Source organism: Perca fluviatilis, chromosome 14 (genome assembly GCF_010015445.1).
Source record: "Perca fluviatilis chromosome 14, GENO_Pfluv_1.0, whole genome shotgun sequence".
Classification (NCBI taxonomy): domain Eukaryota; kingdom Metazoa; phylum Chordata; class Actinopteri; order Perciformes; family Percidae; genus Perca; species Perca fluviatilis.
In genome coordinates this window covers 33,960,315-33,982,065 of record NC_053125.1, presented here as the reverse complement: position 1 = coordinate 33,982,065, position 21,751 = coordinate 33,960,315, and the positions used below count along the sequence as shown (strand labels likewise).

At 40.3% G+C, this 21,751-nt stretch overlaps 1 protein-coding gene across 3 annotated transcripts in view; it reads left to right on the top strand.

The window, feature by feature from the left end:
- LOC120572783 (coxsackievirus and adenovirus receptor-like) overlaps window positions 1-21,751 on the top strand; it is a 34,788-nt gene that overhangs the window by 5,974 nt on the left and 7,063 nt on the right. For 2 of the 3 annotated variants that reach the window (XM_039822219.1, XM_039822220.1), the window contains one exon: window positions 75-1,671. The exons of the other annotated variant lie outside the window; for it this stretch is intronic. In XM_039822219.1, coding sequence (XP_039678153.1) covers window positions 75-334 — 260 coding nt within the window. In that variant the 3' untranslated portion in view covers window positions 335-1,671. Of the gene's footprint in view, window positions 1-74; window positions 1,672-21,751 lie in introns of those variants that run through there. 3 annotated transcript variants of the gene reach the window in all.

Here is a 21,751-nt window from a genome sequence, read left to right as displayed (position 1 = left end):
TTCTAACATCAGAGAGGATGAAGACTGCTCCTCTATCCACACATCTACTGACTCATATGTTTTATTATCTTCAGATTCAAACAGCGGACACCCCAAGGATGGAAACTCAATGAATGATGACCCTGAGGATGGAAACTCCTCTCCTGTAGACATCCACCTTGGACTGGCAGCAGGTGGACTGGTTGTAGCTTCTGCAGTGGTTGGTGTCCTGATATATAGAAGACGTAATAACAAGAGATCAGGACCACCTGCTGCTGCTGCTGATGATGATGATGATGATGATGATGCTGCTGCTGATGATGATGATGAAGCAGTGAGCGATACGCTCGTCTGACATCTCCCAGAGGTTTTTCCACCTGACTGCTTTCTCATGTGTTGCAAATATTCAACACTTTCTACTTTCTGTAGATCTGTGTGCACATCTGCTGTTTGTTTTTTCTCAACCAATCTCTTCCCTCTATGACAAACATACTTTTTTTTCAAGTAAAAGTTCTGTTACTTTTAAAGACAATAATTATATCCCCCTCTGTGAATCTCCACCTTATCGTGGTGGAGGGTCTGTGTACCAGTAGAGTGTGGGATCTGTATCATCTGGAGCTCTGAGATCCTGTAGGGTCTCCATGCTGAGATGGTCCCAGAGGAGGGTCAGACTGAGAGAGATTCACTTCATATTAACTCTACCTTTTAGAGAACTAGAATATATTTTACCTGAGTACAAGTTGCTTCTGAGTGCTCACAAACTACAGTCAGTAAAAATGTACTTCAACAGCAGAGATGTTCAGATAATTTAAACTCTGATCCAATACAGACATATTTTGCTCCATTAAACGGATAAATGTGTAATCAGCACTAGAAGCTTTAAATAGCAGTAATACAGTAATACACAGAAATATTTTTGTCCATTAAACAGATTAAATGTGATAATATTATGTATGTAACAATAACATATTCAACGCTGAGCTGTATCCCAGCAAGTTTTTAACAGGAAATAATGTATCTTTAGTTGTAAATATCAGCAGACGGAGCACCCACCAGATATCTTCTAATCAGGTGTAGAGAGCTCTTCAACATGTCTTCTGTTTGGGTGTTTTGGTAATAATACATTTTATATGGAGGGAATTTTAAATGATTGTTTTCTGCTTGGCCATATAAAGCCTCAAGGTGCCTTCTAAGAATAATATATTTCCAGCTAATGATATAATATGCACTTGCATTGAATGGTTTAATCTGAGGAGTTGATGACATTGTGAATATTGTTGTTATTGTAATTATAAAATCATCTGATGCAGCTCAGAATATCTCAGGGGGACATAGAGGACCAGTCTGTCTCTAAATACGACCTTAAACTGGATTTATTATCTATGAAAATAGATTTACATGATGTTTGCTAAAGGAAATGTTATGAAATGTGAACTATACCAAAGTGATGATCTTTGAAATCAGTTGATAATTATTTACTTTGAATCAATGGATGAAATAATAATGATCAGAGACATGATGGAAGTTGATAACTCAGTTTTAACATTCAGAAACCTTAATGCACTTTAAACTCTTCTATCTCATTCTGGTAAATACTTTATTTTTCTACATTTGTATTAAGTTGTTACTTTTATATATTCATTGTTGTGCGTTTTTTATGGTTTTTACACAAATAAAGCTGCTCCAAATATCCAACTGTGTGTGTGTGTCTGTGTGTGTGTGTGTGTGTCTGTGTGTTATATTAATATATTAATATGTTAAATGTGTATAGAGGAGGATCAGAGACTGGGGGGAGGATGTGATCCTGAGAGACTAAGATCTGAATCTGATGGAGGGTCTCTGGTCTCAGCTGAAGACCCCTTTGTCCAACATGTCTCCAGGATTTAGAGAAACCCTCTCACACTGGTTTCATGCTTCTTAAAGTCAGCGTTGTCGGGGCGATGTGGACGGGGGGGACATTTAATATACACAACATATTTTAATCATGCAATACATACTGTTAAGGTAGATATTTAATGTTGACAGTAGACTGGCTTTGCAGACACAGACACACACACACCCACCCACCCATGCTCTGTGTGTGACTGTAGTATTTCATTATGTAACTGGTTGTTCATGTGTTTTTGTACATGTCAGATGTACTCCGAGTAAAGAAGAAGTTTTTGATTATCTGTTGGTTTATTTATACATGAGGTAGTGAAATATTACCACATACTTGTGAGAATAGTACCATGGCATCAGAAAAAAACTGTAAAATGTAACAAAGTACAATACTTTAAACCAAACATACTGAAGTAAAAGTAAATCTTTTCCTAAACCTAACCAAGTAGTTTTGTGGCCTTATCCTAATGCTGCCCTGCATGTTGTAAAAGACGGTAAAAGGGCTCTAATAGAGGGGTCTCTGCAGAGCTGGATGAAAGAAGGTGATCATGCTGATATGTCTTTAATGTGATGATAAAGAGGATTTAATTGAACATGAGAACAATATTCCATTGAGATATTACACAGTTGTTGAGTTACTATTACTTACAGGGTTCATACACATTTTAACCAATAATTTTCCATGACTTTTTTGCAAATTTCCATGACTATGTACTCCTGAAAATGTCAGTCAACATTATACAATAAGAATAAAAATCTGTGTTAAAGTTTACCCTCAGAGGTTTAACTATAAAATGAATGACTGTGTATGTGTATAATGTATGTTGTTCATAGTGGGATTAGTAATATCGCGCCCTGAATAAAACGTTAATGTTAGGACGATGTGAAATACATTTATTAATCACATATTATACTTTCAAAACGTGTGAACCCTGTACTTAATCAAACTGGGGTCTATGTCCAGCAGTGATGGTTCTTCACAGCAGACAGGCAGACATCTGATTAAACAGATTGGTCCTAGACAGCTGGTTGAAAGGTGAACAGTAATGTAGAGTCCCTCTGAGACCAGCAGAGGGCCTCGTGGACCGGGGAGACCTTCAGATCTGTTCACAGGGTGGAGGAGGTGGAGCCAACAGTAGTCTCTCTTATCAGACCTGCTGCAGTGATCATAGTTGGTCCACACTTTTCAACTTGTTTAAAGGTAAATTCATAATCCAGACCCACCCTCTCTGGAACCCCTCCCTACTCCTAGCATCCACAAAATATAAATATCTCCTGCCAGAGAGAAAAGGGTGAGGAGACAAAGAAGACTGCAGGTCATCAATCTGTCACTTTTACCTTACTTTATTCTTTATTCAGGACCCAACAAAACGGTCCATAGCACATGTCAGATCTCATGGCTCCATTTCTGCTCCTGATACAGGGTATCTCCGACAGTTACCTGTTGTGGGTCAAACGTAACTGTAAAGAAGACAGCTACACGCTAAAGGGGGGAGAACTTCAGCACAACACTGGGGCGATATTCTCTCTCTCGCTCTTTCTCTCTCTCTCTCTATCCACACGCACACAGACAGACAGACACACACACACACACCACTGGTGTATTCAGAAATAATATTTTGGGTTGCCAGTACAACAGTTAGTGGGCCATTTTCAAAAAGACGTAGAAGTAGCAAAATGGATAAACTGAAAAAACAGCAACAATTTTACCTTCCAACATATACTGCATTACAACAACAACAACAGCAGTACTGTCTCCAACATGCTCAATGAACAAAGCTCAGTCTAAAAAGTTTGTACACAACAATATAGATAAAAACCTGTCAGTTTTAACCTCTTCAGGCTAAAATATATTTACACCATCAGTACCAGCAGCATTGGCTCTGCACAGGAGGATCAGAGACTGGGGGGAGGATGTGATCCTGAGAGACTAAGACCTGGATCTGATGGAGGGTCTCTGGTCTCAGCTGAAGACCCCTTTGTCCAACATGTCTCCAGGATTTAGAGAAACCCTCTCACACTGGTTTCATGCTTCTCTCAGTCAGCGTTGTCAGGGCGATGTGGATGGAGATATATCCCAACTGCAGCTGTGGGCTGCAGTTGGTCTGTAAGGCTGTGTAAAGACACAGACGCAATACTCCAGACCATAGAAGAAGAATTCAGTTCTCAGAGCTACCTTTGACCCCAATCAGTATAAACACCCAGATGTTTAACAGTGACCATAACACACAGGAAACACCCACCAGGCCTGTGGTCCACAGCAGTACACAGTGTACTAGAGGATGGTACAGTGTACTAGAGGGTGGTACAGTGTAGTAGAGGATGGTACAGTGTAGTAGAGGGTGGTACAGTGTAGTAGAGGGTGGTACAGTGTAGTAGAGGGTGGTACAGTGTAGTAGAGGGTGGTACAGTGTAGTAGAGGGTGGTACAGTGTAGTAGAGGGTGGTACAGTGTAGTAGAGGGTGGTACAGTGTAGTAGAGGGAGGTACAGTGTAGTAGAGGGTGGTACAGTGTAGTAGAGGTGGTACAGTGTAGTAGAGGGTGGTACAGTGTAGTAGAGGTGGTACAGTGTAGTACAGGGTGGTACAGTGTAGTAGAGGGTGGTACAGTGTAGTAGAGGTGGTACAGTGTAGTAGAGGGTGGTACAGTGTAGTAGAGGGGTACAGTGTAGTAGAGGTGGTACAGTGTAGTAGAGGGTGGTACAGTGTAGTATAGGGTGGTACAGTGTAGTAGAGGGTGGTACAGTATAGTAGAGGGTGGTACAGTGTAGTAGAGGTGGTACAGTGTAGTAGAGGGTGGTACAGTGTAGTAGAGGGTGGTACAGTATAGTAGAGGGTGGTACAGTGTAGTAGAGGATGGTACAGTGTAGTAGAGGATGGTACAGTGTAGTAGAGGGTGGTACAGTGTAGTAGAGGGTGGTACAGTATAGTAGAGGGTGGTACAGTATAGTAGAGGGTGGTACAGTATAGTAGAGGGTGGTACAGTGTAGTAGATGGTGGTACAGTATCAATCAATCAATCTAATTTATTTATAAAGCACTTTAAAAGCAGCCAACGTTGCACAAAGTGCTGTACAGATAAAATTTAAAATAATATAAAACATTTACATCTACATTTAAACATAAAACAGTATCACAGTCAAAATAATTACAGAAAAATGTCAGCCTCTGCTGGGGAAGGCCAAGGAAAAAAGATAGGTTTTAAGAAGAGATTTAAAAGTAGTAGACGTGAAGAAGCCTGTCTTATAGGCAGAGATAGCTCATTCCACATTTTGGAGCCGCCCCGCAAAAGCACGGTCCCCTCTAAGTTTCCGCTTAGTTTTGGGAACATATCCAGCGTGCGATCAGCTGACCTGAGTGAGCTGGTCGGAATGTAGGGGTGTAGCAAGTCGGACAGGTATGATGGGGCAAGACCATTTAAGGATTTAAATACAAGTAAATTAATTTTAAATTGGATCCTAAAATACACGGGGAGCCAGTGGATTGAGGCTAAAACGGGGGAAATGTGCTCATATTTATGTGTTCCCGCTTTAAGAGACGCCGCAGCCGGTTTTGTACCATCTGAAGACGAGCAACTAAAGCGGCACTGATGCCTACATACAGGGAGTTGCAGTAATCCAACCGGAAGTGGTCACAAAGCGTGCATTACTGTCTCAAAGTGCTGTCTAGTAAGAATCGGCTTTATTTTGGCTAACTGCCGTAATTGGAAAGCGCCTGCTTTAACCAACCCCAATCTGTTTGTCCATCTTAATATCTGAGTCCATTTTTATTCCTAAATTGGTAACGGTTGGCTTGACATATTGAGCCAAGGGACCCAAATTGATAGAAGGGGTCCCAGTGTGGACACCAAAGACCATCACTTCCGTTTTAGTTTCATTAAAACTTAAAAAGTTAGAAGCCATCCAGGCCTTTATGTCATCCAGGCATTCGAGCAGTGGTCTGAGAGAGTTGCTCTTTTTAAGTGGCACATAGATTTGGCTGTCGTCACCATAGCAATGGAATAGAATGCCATGCTTCCTAAGTATTGTACCAAGCGGGAGCAGATAGAGTGAGAAAAGAAGAGGGCCTAAAACAGAGCCCTGTGGGACCCCACACGAGAGAGGAGAAGAGGAGGACACCGATTCACCATAGCTGACACAGAAAGTGCGACCTTCCAAATAGGACCTGAACCAGCTGAGAGCTACACACTTGATTCCCACCCACTGCTCCAAACGAGAGATCAGGATTTCATGGTCCACCGTGTCAAATGCAGCAGTTAGGTCCAGAAGCACCAAAACAACACAGTCACCAGAGTCAGTGGCTAAAAATATATCATTAAATACTCTTAAAAGAGCAGTTTCTGGGCTGTGCAGGGTTTTAAAACCAGACTGGAAGACCTCAAGAATGTCGTGTTCTTCCAAAAAGGCCATTAGTTGACTGTAAACCAGCTTTTCCAGTATTTTAGATATGAAAGGTAGTTTTGATATAGGCCTGAAATTGGCTAGATCTGCAAGGTCGAGTCCAGGTTTTTTAGTTAAAGGATGGACAACTGCATGTTTAAAAAAAGTATAGTAGAGGGTGGTACAGTATAGTAGAGGGTGGTACAGTGTAGTAGAGGGTGGTACAGTATAGTAGAGGGTGGTACAGTATAGTAGAGGGTGGTACAGTGTAGTAGAGGGTGGTACAGTGTAGTAGAGGGTGGTACAGTGTAGTAGAGGGTGGTACAGTGTAGTAGAGGGTGGTACAGTGTAGTAGATGGTGGTACAGTGTAGTAGAGGGTGGTACAGTGTAGTAGAGGGTGGTACAGTGTAGTAGAGGGTGGTACAGTGTAGTAGATGGTGGTACAGTGTAGTAGAGGGTGGTACAGTGTAGTAGAGGGTGGTACAGTGTAGTAGAGGGTGGTACAGTGTAGTAGAGGGTGGTACAGTATAGTAGAGGGTGGTACAGTGTAGTAGAGGGTGGTACAGTATAGTAGAGGGTGGTACAGTGTAGTAGAGGGTGGTACAGTGTAGTAGAGGGTGGTACAGTGTAGTAGAGGTGGTACAGTATAGTAGAGGTATTCCACAATCATCAGAGTACAACAGCTGCATGGAGACTGTGTGTCTGACCTTCAGTCCGAGGACGATGTGCAGTCCTCTCACATCTAGACTATTGCTACTCCCTCAGTACGCACACCAATACATATCATTTCCTAAAAAAATAAGGCCGCTTAATTTTGCCAAGAAAAGGTGACTGTAAGCCGGGTACAGAGCATAGTGAAGTCACGGCCTTTAAAGGTGGACGCTTCAGTTAAGAGAAGAAATGACACAACTTAAATGACTAGTTAAGATTATAAAACTGATGGTGGTTTGGGTTAAAACACTCCTGTGACACAAACACCTTTCCTTTCTTGTGTGTTTTCCTTAACTTCTTCTTTTTCCAAAGCAAAGCTGCTGAGAATAGTAATTGAAAGTAAGTGGTTTGTTTAGGGGGAACAAAAAACTGACAAACAGCACCAATGTCACAGTCACAGTTACTCAGTTTAGAGTCCACATAAGGTACTTTATTTAGTTTGATGTGAGTCAAACGTCAACTAATCTTTTAAATATCTGTCCAGTGCAACAGTCTGGCCCTGAACAGGTTGTATAACCATAACACCAAACACAGTTTGAGCTCCTAACTATATGTTGGACAGTGAGCAGCAGCTCTCTCACTGATAAACGCTGCTTATCCTTTCACTGTAACTCGATGATAAAAACGTTTTAACTCCTAAATATTGAAGCTAAACTCAGATCTGATCAGGAGATTCTAATACTGACTGTGCTGTTACTTTAAGAGAGACACGCGATGTTCTTAGTTTAGTTTCCTGTTTCAGGGCGTCTGCCTGCTGCAGCAGCAAGGCCACCTGATGCAATCTTTTTTTTTTCACGAGTTCGCTGCACACAGACAAGTCAATAGAGAAGTCTGCCACATTAAAACTCCCATCCTCCAATAAAATCCTTCATAATAAAAACCTAAGCAGCGTGTTTTGGAGTAGGACAGTCTAATGTGTAAAGTAGGAGGGAAGGTCCCCTTAGTCTGAAATGCGCTGGGACAGAGACGCATTCATGTTGTTTCTCTTCTTTTCTGAAAGACTCTGTCCATACATTATTAATGTAAATGAATAAAAATGTGGTTTAATGGACCTAAACAACGATCAATCATCACCACATTTCTGGTTCGATTTTTTTGACAGTTTTCAGTGGTTATGAGGACCAATATGAGAGAGAAATGTGGTGATCGATGTTGAGGTACATTAAACCACGTTAAGCTTGTTCACGTTAAGCCCTATATGTTGTAGCCTATGTCTGATCAGCAGAACAACAGCTGGGTCTGTGCTGTCCTGTGGAGATAGGAGAGGTTTTTGTGGATTTGTTGGCATCTGTCGCTCAAGAATCATATGTGTTATGAACTTTATTTATTTTATATAATTGAGCTCGAGGTTTTCCAAAAAAGTGGTGGGTACAAAATGAATCATGACGAATAGGTAGACCTACGCGTCCGCCTATGCCGCTGGTTGCGGTAGTTAACGTTGTTAACCTGCATCGCCATCAAAAGACTAACTATAGTTGTGAAATTAATAAAACTCTGGCCTGCTGATGAACTAGTTTTGGGCATTTATCTTTAATTAACCTGCACAGCGCATTACAGTACTTTAGGTTTAGATTCTCCTTCAGATTCAGCTCCTCCTGTAACCAGAGCTCTAAAGCCGCCTTCACATTGGCAGTTGAAATCAGCTCCGATACGGCACCGAACTATGGACATTATACCGACCTGACATGTCAACGTCTTGGGCAATCTCCACCCAGCAGCCTTTCTATTTATAGCTTCATAAGAGAGGTCAGAGAGAATCGGACATTCAGACACTTTCATCACATTCATGTCATTCCAGTCTCTCTGCCATTTTTGTGAGTCACTTCCGAAGCTTTTCAACGGTGTAGTACGACGTCCGCTGGGGGCGTATTGCGTATTACGGAGCTGATTTCAACTTCCAGTGTGAAGGCGGCGTAAGTCCCGCCCTCTCTCTCAAATATGCAAATACGAACGCCAGCCAACCCCTTAGTGCAGTCCCGGTGGCAATTCGAAAACACATCAGAGCAGATCAGAGCCACCTGCTCCCTATATAGTAGTGTGCTGAGAGGTGACGTGGCCCGGTATCTCCACCTACCTCCATACGTAGCCATGGAGTAGATTTAACTCAGAAAACAGAAAATGGTCTTTAGGGGTGAGAGACACTGACTATAAAAAAATGAATTATTAGTCATAATTATAATTTCAGATATCCAGAATGTTATTTTAAATATCTGATATACATTTTGACAAATGTAAAATTAGATAACTATATATATATAATATCTCTATCCAGTATAGCTATTAAATGTTAAAACAGCTTGCTGTGACGTGCTGTGTTGTGATTGGTGGATTTAAACAATAGGAAACAGATGTTTTAAACCACAGTGGTGCTGCAGTCACACACACACACACACCCACACACACACACACACACACACACATATATAACCGTTTTATATCTATGAGAGCAGCAACACATTTCCTACAGCAGGACCCCTGGAGTCTGTTGTTCTGTTTTAGAGAGGCTGACTGAGGAAGAGAGCAGATCAGCTGTTCTCATCTAAGGAGATGATAAGACCTGAACTATTGATTAGAAGTTGATCAGCTTCATGTGTCTCAACAACAGCTGTTGACCTCGTGGTAATAAAGTCCTGTGATATCTCTGCAGTTGTGACAGATCAGTGAACGTCTCCATCAGGTGAGACTCTACAGAGACCTTCTGCAGGGACACACCTGGAGACAACTGTTGGAACAACATGACTTCTTATTATTAATAATAGTTTATTATTGTTTTTCAGATGTGATTGAGGTAACAGTGCACCCTGGAGATGATGTCATTCTACCATGTCAGGCTAATGATTCCTCCATCAGAGCTGTAGAGTGGAGCAGACCTGACCTGAAGAAACCAGAGTATGTGCTCTATTACAGCGATGGACACCTGGATCCAACCTACCAGCATCCATCCTTTAAGGACAGGGTGGAGCTGGTGGACAGAGATCTGAAGGACGGAGACGTGTCTTTAATAGTAAGGAATGTGAGCAGCATCGACAACGGGACATACGAGTGTCGAGTTGCGTCAGGTGGTTTCACTCGTAAAAAGAGAGCCATCATCAACTCTGAGCCAATCACAATCATCCGTCTGCAGGTTAGAGACCCAGCAGGTTGAGTTTTTCTGAGTATCAGGTTGTAGCTGCAGTTTCTAACATCAGAGAGGATGAAGACTGCTCCACTATCCAGACATCTACTGACTCATATGTTTTATTATCTTCAGGTTCTAACAGAGGATGCTCCAACGATGATAACTCCTCTCCTGGAGGCCTCCTCGTTGGACTGGCAGCAGGTGTTCTGGTTCTTGTAGCTGTTGTTGCAGTGGGTGGTGTCCTGATGTATAAAAGACGTAAGAACAAGAGATCAGGACCATCTGCTGCTGATGATGAAGCATCAGCAGATAAGTTCATCTGACATCTCAGAACAAAGCTTCTGATGCATCGTGAATATTGCTGATATTTGTAAGGGATAACGCCCTTGCCTCCGCTGAAGACCATTCATACCTGAAAATGGACACCTCGAAGGGCATTAACCCGCTAATACCATGGTCACTTGCCAAATAACATATTTTTAAAACCTCACTTTATAATTTAATTTGTTTTACAATCGAAATCTAAAGTTTTCCCTGGTTAGTTACGCCTGAGGGTTTGACTAATACCTGGAGCAATCATTCCCATCCTGTAAGGTTCCGACGAGCCAGAAGGCTAACGCTATGCTAGCAGGATCCAAAGTCAATAACATTGTGTACAGATGGCAATCAGTACAAATAATTTGACAGTATGTTGGTTTCCTTATTCTTAAAAGCCAACTCCTCCTTTGGCCGCCACTCCTTCCAGTCCAGTTCTCAAATGACTGGAATGCACTTTAAAAAACTCTGAAACTCAAATCATTATCTCACTAACTGCCTTCAGAGTACGCCTTTCTGACTTCCTGTCTGATCACTGTACATGCTAACTGTTCCCCATCAGTCCCTGTCTGTTTTGTGTCCCCTTATTGTGTGATTACATTATTGCGTTCCATTATCTCTGCCACGCCCCATTGCATATTTGCACATATTCACCTGCATTGCTGTCTCATTCTGTTTACGTTATTTTGCGCTATTCATCCATGTGTTAAACTGTCATTCCTCCCACCTTTGTTGTCACACTATTTCACATTCTGCACTAACTGTATATTGACTCTACTACGTTTCAGTATTTATTTAGTCTGTCTATTTTAGTTTATTGTGTTACCACTGATCTACATCTCTAACCAGACCACTATCTGCATTAACTGTTTTTTTTTTCTTCTACTGTCCTTTTTTTCTTCACTACATGTCAGCTGTGTTATAAACTGTCTGTTCATGTTTGTTGGGTTATTACCATATTCACTCTTGCATATCCATCGTCTTACTTGCGCTTCACTTGCAGCCAATCAGAATCGAGTACTGACCCAGACCACGGTTTGAGTAATAATAAAATCATCTGATGCAGCTCAGAATATCTCAGGGGGACATAGCGGACCAGTCTGTCTCTAAATAAGACCTTAACCCTTGTGTTTGACTTCGGGTCAAATTGAAAAAAATATTTTTGTTTTATATCAGAAAATATGTGACGTAGAAATAAGCGCTGAAAATTTTAAGAAGAGAAATTTTATAATTTAAAACGTTGGAAAAAGCAAAAACAAGGTTGACGGGAAGACAACACAAGGGTTAAACTGTATTTATTATCTAGAAAGTATTATTTCCATGATGTCTGCTAAAGGAAATGTGAACTATACCGAAGTGATTATCTTTGAAATCACTTGATAATGAAGTGATGACATCTTAATGAATGGATGAATAATAATAATGATCACAGACATGATGTCTAGATAATAACTCAGTTTTAATATTCAGATACCTTAATGTGCCTTTAACTGTTTTACTCTTTCATCTTATTTTAATAAATACTTTATTTTGCTACATTTGGATTCTCAAGTTGTTACTTTTATATATTCATTGTTGTGTGTTTTTTATTCTTTGAACACAAACAAAGCCTCTCAAATATCCAACCTCATATTGTGTGTGTGTGTGTGTGTGTGTGTGTGTGTGTGTGTGTGTGTGTGTGTGTGTGTGTTATATGAATATGTTAAATGTGTAGAGGAGGATCAGAGACTGGGGGGAGGATGTGATCCTGAGAGACTAAGACCTGGATCTGATGGAGGGTCTCTGGTCTCAGCTGAAGACCCCTTTGTCCAACATGTCTCCAGGATTTAGAGAAACCCTCTCACACTGGTTTCATCATTTCATTCCTGGGGGGCTGTGAGAGGAGAGAGTCTGGGAGGTTAGGGAACAACGCTCAAAGTCCTTTTACTTTAAATACATGAAACACAATGACTCCATATTTGATACTTCAAAAGTTTTTATGTTTAACATGGATGTTAATCTGGTGAGTCTGTGATTCATATATATATATATATATATATATATATATATATATATATATATATATATATATATATATATATATTGGTTTATTTATACACGAGGTAGTGAAATATTACTACATACTTGTGAGAATAGTACCATGGCATCAGACAAAAAACTGTAAAATGTAATAAAGTACAATACTTTAAACCAAACATACTGAAAAGTAAAATTACAGATTTTAAAAACTACTTTAAAAAGTGAAAGCACACAAAAAACTGGGGATTTCCTAAATAAATAAATAAATAAATGAAATGAAATGTATAATAAAAGTGAGTAAAATTAAACTATACACTAAAAGTTAGCAGTCGGATGGCAGATTGGTCCGTAGAGGTTGCAGAGCGTACGACTGATTGACGGAAAGATGGCGGCGAAAGGGAGCGAGACGATGGCTGCTTCTGGAGGAAAGGAGCGTAGACGTGCGTCTGTTGGCAGTGAGCTGCAGGCGGTTGGCAACAACTGGACTGTGAATGGTCAGGGGTTAGGTAATGATCGAGGGATCAGGGAGTGAGATTGGGGAGATGGATGTTGGACGCGGGAGTGTGGAAGGGTGGAAAGTAGTTAAAAAAACTGAAAAATAAGGATAGGGATAAGACGGCTGATAGTGACAACAGATAAGGGACCAACTACGGTGAAAAGGAGTGAAGATGAGTTCAAGGTTTTTATCAAACTGTTGCAAGAGGGAACTACTTTTGATAAATGGAGTCCAATCCTACTAACCAGCGACTAACCAAGCGCTACATAAAGATATTGGGGAGGTAAGGAGTGCTAGAAAACTGAGACATGGTTCTTTACTGGTGATATGAAGAAATGTGGAACAACAACAGAAAGCAATAAAGAGAAATACACTAAATGGACAGCGAGTGAAGTGTTCAATGGCATTTGACAAGAAGCTATTGGGGGTGTAATCTCAGGGATTCCTCTAAGTGAGTCAGTGGATTCAGTGAAAGAAGGAATAAACAACGTTAAAGTCAGGGAAGCAAAACGACTAAAGACAAGATGGCAAGGAAATATATTTCAGTCTTGTTAACTTTTGAGGAAGAGAAACTCCCAGAAAGAGTCTCAATTGGCTACATGAGTTATGATGTCAGGGTTTACATTCCCCCACCGCTGCGGTATTTTAAATTATATGGGCATGTAGCTGCGATATGCAAGGGAAAACAAAGATGTAGCAAATGCAGTGGTGAACACGAATATGGGAAATGTGAAGAGCGGGCAACACCAAAATGTTGTAACTGTGGAGGAGAACATAGTGCAGCATATGGTGGATGTGAGACTAACAAAAGAATGCAGAAGGTACAGCGAGTTAAAGTAGTTCAAGGTATTTCCTTTGCGGAGGCAACTAAGAAAGTCCCAAAAAGTGTGCCGGTAGAGACAATAAAGAGAAGGACTAAAGTTGTAGGGGAATGTGCAAAGTGTGATAAATTGAAAGAAGAGACATTGATTGTGAGTAAAGGTGATTTGTGCTCTTCATGGCTGAGATAATCAATTGTTCTGCACAGACCAGTAGTAGAACTGAAAGACTTCAAATAAAGCCATAAGTCTGCCGAAAAATATTTGGATGCAAAGGGAATTCCTTGGGAAAGAGTAAGAGACCAACTTAATGATGAAGCACAACAGTCTCAGCCATGGGTTGGGAATACATAATGGTTTTAATTATACTCCATGGGAATGCTAGGAGCTTAATTTCAAACGGTCAAGAATTCAAGAAATATGTTGACAGCTTTAAAGAAAAACCTAATATTATTTGTGTACAGGAAACATGGCTAGTGCCAAGGTTGGATTTTGTAATAAAGGGGTATAATTCTATAAGAATAGGGACATAGGTAAAGGAGGAGGAGTTCAGTATAGAGAGATAAAGACAGGGAATGACTTGGAGTACATAGTTACAGAAATAAGGTCAAGTGAGGATAAGGTGACAATTATAAACTTTTATAATCCATGCAGGCAAATAGAGATGAGGCATCTGGAGGACATTTGGAAGGATTTGACAGGGAAAATTGTTTGGTGTGGGGATTTCAATGCACATAGTACATTATGGGGGAGAGAGAGAGGTGGTTTTAATGGAAATGTAATTGAAGACTTTATGGAAGAGAAAGAGTTGGTATGTCTGAATGATGGTTCTGGTACCAGAATAGATGTGGCAAGGGGGACAGAGACAGCAATAGATCTTACTATTGTCACAAAAACAGTTGCAGTTAAATGTATTTGGGAGGTATTGAGGGAAAATACAGTAGGGGTGATCGTTATCCTATTAGAATTAAGATAGGGACATGAAGTAAGAGAAGAGAGATGGATTCTGGATAAAGCAGATTGGGATGAGTATAGAGAAGTTAGTGATGAATTAGTGATGCACCCACCCACCCACACACACACACACACACACACACACACACACACAGACACCCACACACACACACACACACACAGAGACACCCACACACACACAACACACACACACACACACACACACACACACAAATACACACACAAACACCCACACACACAAATACACACACAAACACCCACACACACACGCACACACACAAACATCCACACACACACAGACTCTCTCTCTCTCTGTCTCTCTCTCTCTCTGTCTGACTCTCTCTCTCTCTCTCTCTCTCTCTGACTCTCTCTCTCTCTCTCTGTCTCTCTCTGTCTGACTCTCTCTCTCTGTCTCTCTCTTTCTCTCTCTCTCTGTCTCTCTCTCCGTTGTCTCTCTCTCTCTCTGTCTCCTCTCTCTCTCTCTCTCTCTCTCTCTGTCTGATCTCTCTCTCTCTCTCTCTCTCTCTGTCTGACTCTCTCTCTCTCTCTCTCTGTCTCTCTCTCTCTCTCTCTCTCTCTGTCTCTCTCTCTCTCTCTCTCTCTCTCTCTCTCTCTCTCTCTCTCTCTCTCTCTGTCTCTCTCTGTCTGACTCTCTCTCTCTCTCTCTTTCACACTGTCTATTCAACTGATGTCATCATTGAGAGATGGAACTCTCTGGAAATGGATGATGGAGATGTTCACATATGACGACCACGATGATTTCAGATTATAGGCAGCTTTATTCAATATTGAACAAGATTCTCATGAAGAAGAACACCTAGCCATGCACTGTTGCACAGACCAAAGTGCTCTCTCCGAACTTCGGATCAAACTTACAGTCTTATAGATTCTGAAACTCACATCTGGAAACCCTCATCCATGATATTATCCTAATACTGACAGGTCCCCCTACTCTAATAGACTCAAGCATCCTGTAGACCCTCAAAAGGCCATTTGTTACTCAATCAGTTAGTCACTTAGTTCCTCAATCAGTTACTCTAATTTATTATCAACTTAAACATCTGAACCACATGTCACCATCACACGCATAGGGGCCTCTTTGCCTTCCTGTGACCTTCTCCCTCGATCATAATAACACATTATAGAACATATGAAATATAGAAATACATTTGAGTTCATGCAGGCTTGATTATTTCACCTATCAATCATTAAGTTGAATTTAGCTAAAAAGACACACATGTATTGACAGTAACCAAATACTACTAAGAGAGGACTGATCCCAGGTCAGATCTACTGGTTGGAGGCCTATTTAAGAACATTTTACATCCTGCAGCAGATCTGCCAGTGGACTGCCAGTCGTAGCCACTATGCTAGAGCTGGTTTTCATCCACACAGGGAGGAAGATTAGCTAGGGGTCGGGGGTCATTTGCTTTTGTCTGGCTCTCTGATTGGACCAATCATGTTTGCTTTACAGTTTTTTTCGATTGCTAAATGACAGTGGGCACAACTGGAGTCACATTTGCAAAACTCTAACTACAGTCTGCACAGCAGCAGTTCATGTGGACCAAACTCTAGTTCATTTTTCATCGCTTGAACACAGTTTTCAAAACTCTACACACTTATCCCATGACTTTAACCACAACGTGCACAACACTGTAGATTTACAGCACTTTGTTCAAATGCTAACACACTGCTGTCAAAACTGTAAACCACACATTCAAAACAGAATAGATTTCAGTCTGGTGCCTATCAAGCACTGCTGATTGTAATTTTAGCTGAAAGCCTAAGCAGGTGTCTTATTTTAGACTAGTTAGTGAACATATATGGTATTTATACAGAGAAAGCTCAGAAAGTCATATTTTGTATACAAACACCAAATAAGAATGAAACAATTATACACTGTACTGTTTGAGAGAAACGGGTAAAAGAGCAAGGATACCAATATGTCCAGGTAAGATGTCTCAGGTTATATACACAGCTATAAAAAAGTGAAAAACACTATATCTTGTAAAACTGCGTTCTTACTGTTTTTCAGAAAGTAATGGTGGTGAAAGCAATAGAAACACCACATTCATTAGTATTTAGAGATGATGCAGACATCCGGTACTGTTATGTACCTTTAGTTTTTTTTCCCCAGTAATTCCATAAATTACTAGAGACAAAATACTTTATTGAAGAAAACTGCTGATTTTCATTCCTTCTTTTTTACCTTATGTAAAAATTGGTATGTTATACAATCTATATTTTTTCCTTAAATAAACTGTTGAGTAGTGTCAAGTCACTCAAATTGTTCAAACTGTAAAGATGAAAAAGTTTGTAATTTCTGTATTGGTGTTTGATGCTAGTGTTTTTACTCTCAGTGTGTTCTGAGTGACAGTGTGTGTTATCTCAGTGAGGCCTGTGCATATTGTTTGAGACGTGTGTTAAGAGTTGTGTTGCTTTGAATGAGTTTTGCAGGTGATATGAACTGTTTAGCTCAGGTGACTGTTGGTAGTGCAGACTGTAGTTTGAGTTTTGCACATGTGACTCCAGTTGTGCCCCACTGTCGTTTAGCAATCGGAAAAAAACTGTAAACTGAGGTTAGGACCTCCTACCTCATTAGCATAGATATATATCTATACCTCATTAGCATATGGACACAGAAATACAGAACTAAATACATGTAGGTGGACTAAAATGTAAAATATATTTATTATATATTTAAAGCATTTATTTATTTATTCTTTTATTTATTTATACATTCATTTACACATTTATGTATTTACTTCTGCATTTATTCATGTATTACTGCATTTGTTTATTTATTTATAATTAATCTTTGGAGACACACTGTAGAGATGGTTCCTCCATTTGAAATGTTGGTCATATGAGATCAGAACATTAGAGTCTAACCACACTCCTCCTTCCTCTTCTCTGTCCCTCATGAGACTTTCTGACACACAGTAATAGAAATATCTCTCTCTCACACACACACACACACACACACACACACTCTCTCTCTCTCTCTCTCTCTCTCTCTCTGTCTCTGTCTCTCTCTGTCTCTCTCTCTCTCTCTCTCTCTCTCTTTCTCTCTCTCTGTCTGTACAGCAGACACACCTCCAATCAATGCACCGGAAGCAAGTTGTGACTCAGAATGAAAGACTGCACAGGAAGGGATTATGTAAAACAGAAATAAATGTTCCTGATGGAGTTGTAGAAGTGGGATCAGGAAGATGTTTAAAGTTATGTTATGTCATGTTGTTGAGTTTCCATGTTCTTATCATCAGTGTTATTGTTGAGTTTGTTTTATGTTCAGTTATTAGAGGACAGGTCTCCATGTGATGTGCAAAATGCAGAAGTAAAGTTTGTATGTTTATATGTTAATATACAGTGTAGATATGTTTTATTGTTGTTTATCTGCCAGCTGCACATGCTCAGTGTAGACAGCTGGTTGGAAGAGCCTGGAGGTGAACAGTTAGCAGGAACACTCTGAGTCCTGCAGAGGGCAGCGTGGACCGGGTATAGTACAGTGTGTGTATTTATAGCTCAGTGCTGTTCAGTTGCATTTCCACATACACCAGATCACAGAGCAAAGACTCCAGTTACAGTGCAGCGTGGTGTAGAAACAGATCAGAGACAGAGAGAACAGGGAAGGAGAGAAAGATGACAGGTTACACTCTGTCAGATCTCATGGCTCCATTAATGCTCCTGTTGTTCCTTCTCTCTGGAGCAGCTTCTGGTAAATATCAGACTTTACTGTGACAAGATTCATGTAGACTTTATTTTATTCTATTTATTTATGATTTTAATTAGTATTATAGAATGATGTCGTCTTGTTAATAGAAAATGTAAATGTGTTTAAAACAGATACATTGATGGATTTCTATATACAATAGCCTACATCTCAGTTTCTTTTGATAATGAGACTGGATTTATGAAAGTGTGAATAATGTTTAATTAACAATAACGGTTTTACATGGAATAGTTCAATGTTAGGATTTTATGTATACATATTATGTAACATGTTTAAATGTATTATACAGTATTGGTTTTGTGATAAATAAGTGTTGTATTCAACTTTTTCAGCTAAAAGGGTGATCTTATGTTTGACCAACTGCATGGACAATGTTTGATAGCAAAGGGGAGGGACAGAGAGAGACAGAAGGGGTGAGGGACGGAGAGAGACAGAAGAAGGGAAGGGGGAGGGACAGAGAGAGACAGAAGGGGTGAGGGACGGAGAGAGACAGAAGAAGGGAAGGGGGAGGGACAGAGAGAGACAGAAGAAGGGAAGGGGGAGGGACAGAGAGAGACAGAAGGAGGGAAGGAGCAGGAGGGAGGGTGTGGACTATTGCAGTTTCAACATTTAAAGGAAACACATTCCTATGTGTAATACTAGTAGTATACATGTCATTTCAAATACCTCCAGTTAGAAAGATGACTTGAACCAATGCAGTCGCAGGAATCTGTCTATCTGATCTCTGAATGCTCTTTCTGTAAAAGATATTTCCCATTTATTTTGCAAACGTTCCTACACAGAAATATTCTGGTCAGATGTCCTTCAATTTATCCAATAATTTTGTTTAAGGATGTTTCCTTTGGTGTGGTCGAGCTTAACACGGACAAGGAAGGAAAATATTATTAGTCTTTTATTTCTACTTGCTAAATATCACATCCAAAAATGTAAGTTCAGGGGCTCTAAACCTTTCTTCCCTGTGTTTGAGAGTGAAGTCAATGAATATCTGGACTTTATAAGATATTCAGAGAACTGTAAATCTCTGAAGACTGAAGATATATTCAACACTTGTGACACCAGAAGACTGAATGATATGAACTCTTCTAACTCTAAGTGGTGCTGTATGAACTGGACCGCTTGTTGATTGGCCGTGCTGGACTTTACAGACTCCCTGCCTGGGATATGATTTGTTTATGTATTTATATTGTTGTTGTGTGTATGTGTACTTGTATGTGTTGTTTGTAACTTCAAATGCTTTCAATAAATTAATTGAGAAAAATAAAAACCCAGGCGGACCCAGGGCCTCTCAGCTGATCTAACAGCTGATGGGTTCAGAATCAACTCAACATGATGACGTTTTATATCAACTTTTTTTATTGATTTTGAATCGGAGGGATTTTAACTGTTATGTGTCTGATTTAAAGGCTTATTGTGTACAGAACACATGTTGTGAGGCTGATAGTGATGTTTAGAAGTCAGAGAGACTAAATCTGATCAGATTACTGATCATCTACAGTCTGTTGGTAATTAAAATCAGCAACAGATCTCATGTAGAGCATTCTGACAGCTACTCTGTCATAATAAGAACTGGAGACTGTGTACCAGCTGATATATATATATATATATATATATATATATATATATATATTGGTCTGATAACACTTTGTTAAATCAGAATAGGACCATAGTGTTTCTGTTGCTTCCTGTTCAGCCTGAACGTTTCTGGTAACGGCTGGAAACTTTAGAGCGGATTTTTTCTCCGCCCCCCCGCGCCTATAGCTGTTCTCTGCTGGCTGAAAGCCTACTGCCGTCTCGACTCGCCTCTACGGCTGCTACTGTCTCCGCCCCCCTCGCCTCTACGGCTGCTACTGCCGCCTCGTCTACTTGGAGTTCTTCTCCAACGAGCCTGATGAATCGGATGTATCTGAGGACGAGTCACCGCCATATTAGACCAGTAAAATATGGTTTGGTGGATGGTGATTACCAGGCAGGGTGAAGTAGTCTCTTCCTCTCGGACATAAGGCTTCATTACTGGTATGTGTGTTCCTGTTCTGTGTATAATATAATGATAGTTAAACTGGTGTGTTGTGTGTATAATACAATGTTAGTTAAACTGGTGTGTTGTGTGTATAATGTTAGTTAAACTGGTGTGTTGTGTGTATAATATAATGTTAGTTAAACTGGTGTGTTGTGTGAACTGTGAACACGGTTTGAAGTGTGTGTGTTCTGTGTTTATAGTATGAAGGTCAGAATATCTCTTATTATAGTCAATTATTCACGTCTTCTCTTAGTTTATTGTTTGTTTCATGGTACTGGTAGTAGGCTATCCTTAAATGTGTTATTATTATGTTGTATTAAGGGGGAGTTGGAGCACAGAGTTAAGGCCTATAATCATGGCCGTCAGTTTAGTCTGAAATGCGCTGGGACAGACACGCATCCATGTTCTTTCTCTTTCGCTCAGCTCAGGTTCTGAAAGACTCTGTCCATAGATTACTAATGTAAGTGAATAAAAACGTGGTTTAATGGACCTAAACAACGATCAATCATCACCACATTTCTGGTTCGTTTTTTTTGGCAGTTTTCAGTGGTTATGAGGACCAATATGAGAAAGAAATTTGGTAATCATCGTTTAGGTAGCCTCCATTAAACCACGTTAAGCTTTTTCCTTGCCATAGGCGCCAACGAGGAATAAATGTTAATGTGAGATAACTGATAATCGTTGGATTTCGGTTTAGTTTTTTTGACAAGCTTAAGTGTTCATGACAAGATATGGCCATGAGAGATTTGGTGATCGTTGTTGAGGTAGCCTACATTGCACAGAATGTCCGACAGTGTTGTAAGAGTAGTCGTGATGGCAGTGCAGCAGAACAACAGCTGGGTCTGTGCTGTCCTGTGGAGATAGAAGAGTTTTTTTGTGGATTTGTTGGCATCTGTCGCTCAAGAATTATATGTGTTATTAACTTTATTTATTTTAACTAATTGAGCTCGAGGTTTTCCAAAAAAAAGTGGTGTGTACAAAATGAGTCATGACGAATATATAGGTACGCGTCCGCCTATGCGCTATTTTGCGGTAGGCTAGTTAACGTTGTTAACCTGTATCGCCATCAAAGACTAACTATAGTTGTGAAATTAATAAAACTCTGGCCTGCTGATAAAATAGTTTTGGGCATTCATCTTTAATTAACCCACACAGCGCATTACAGTAGCCTGCTTTAGGGTTAGATTCTCCTTCAGATGACGCAGCTTTCTGCCTGTAACCAGAGCTGTAGTCCCGCCCCTCTAACTCTGATACACCCAGACTGCCAACCAACCCCTCCCTAGAGTCACTGGGTTATATAACCGGATATTG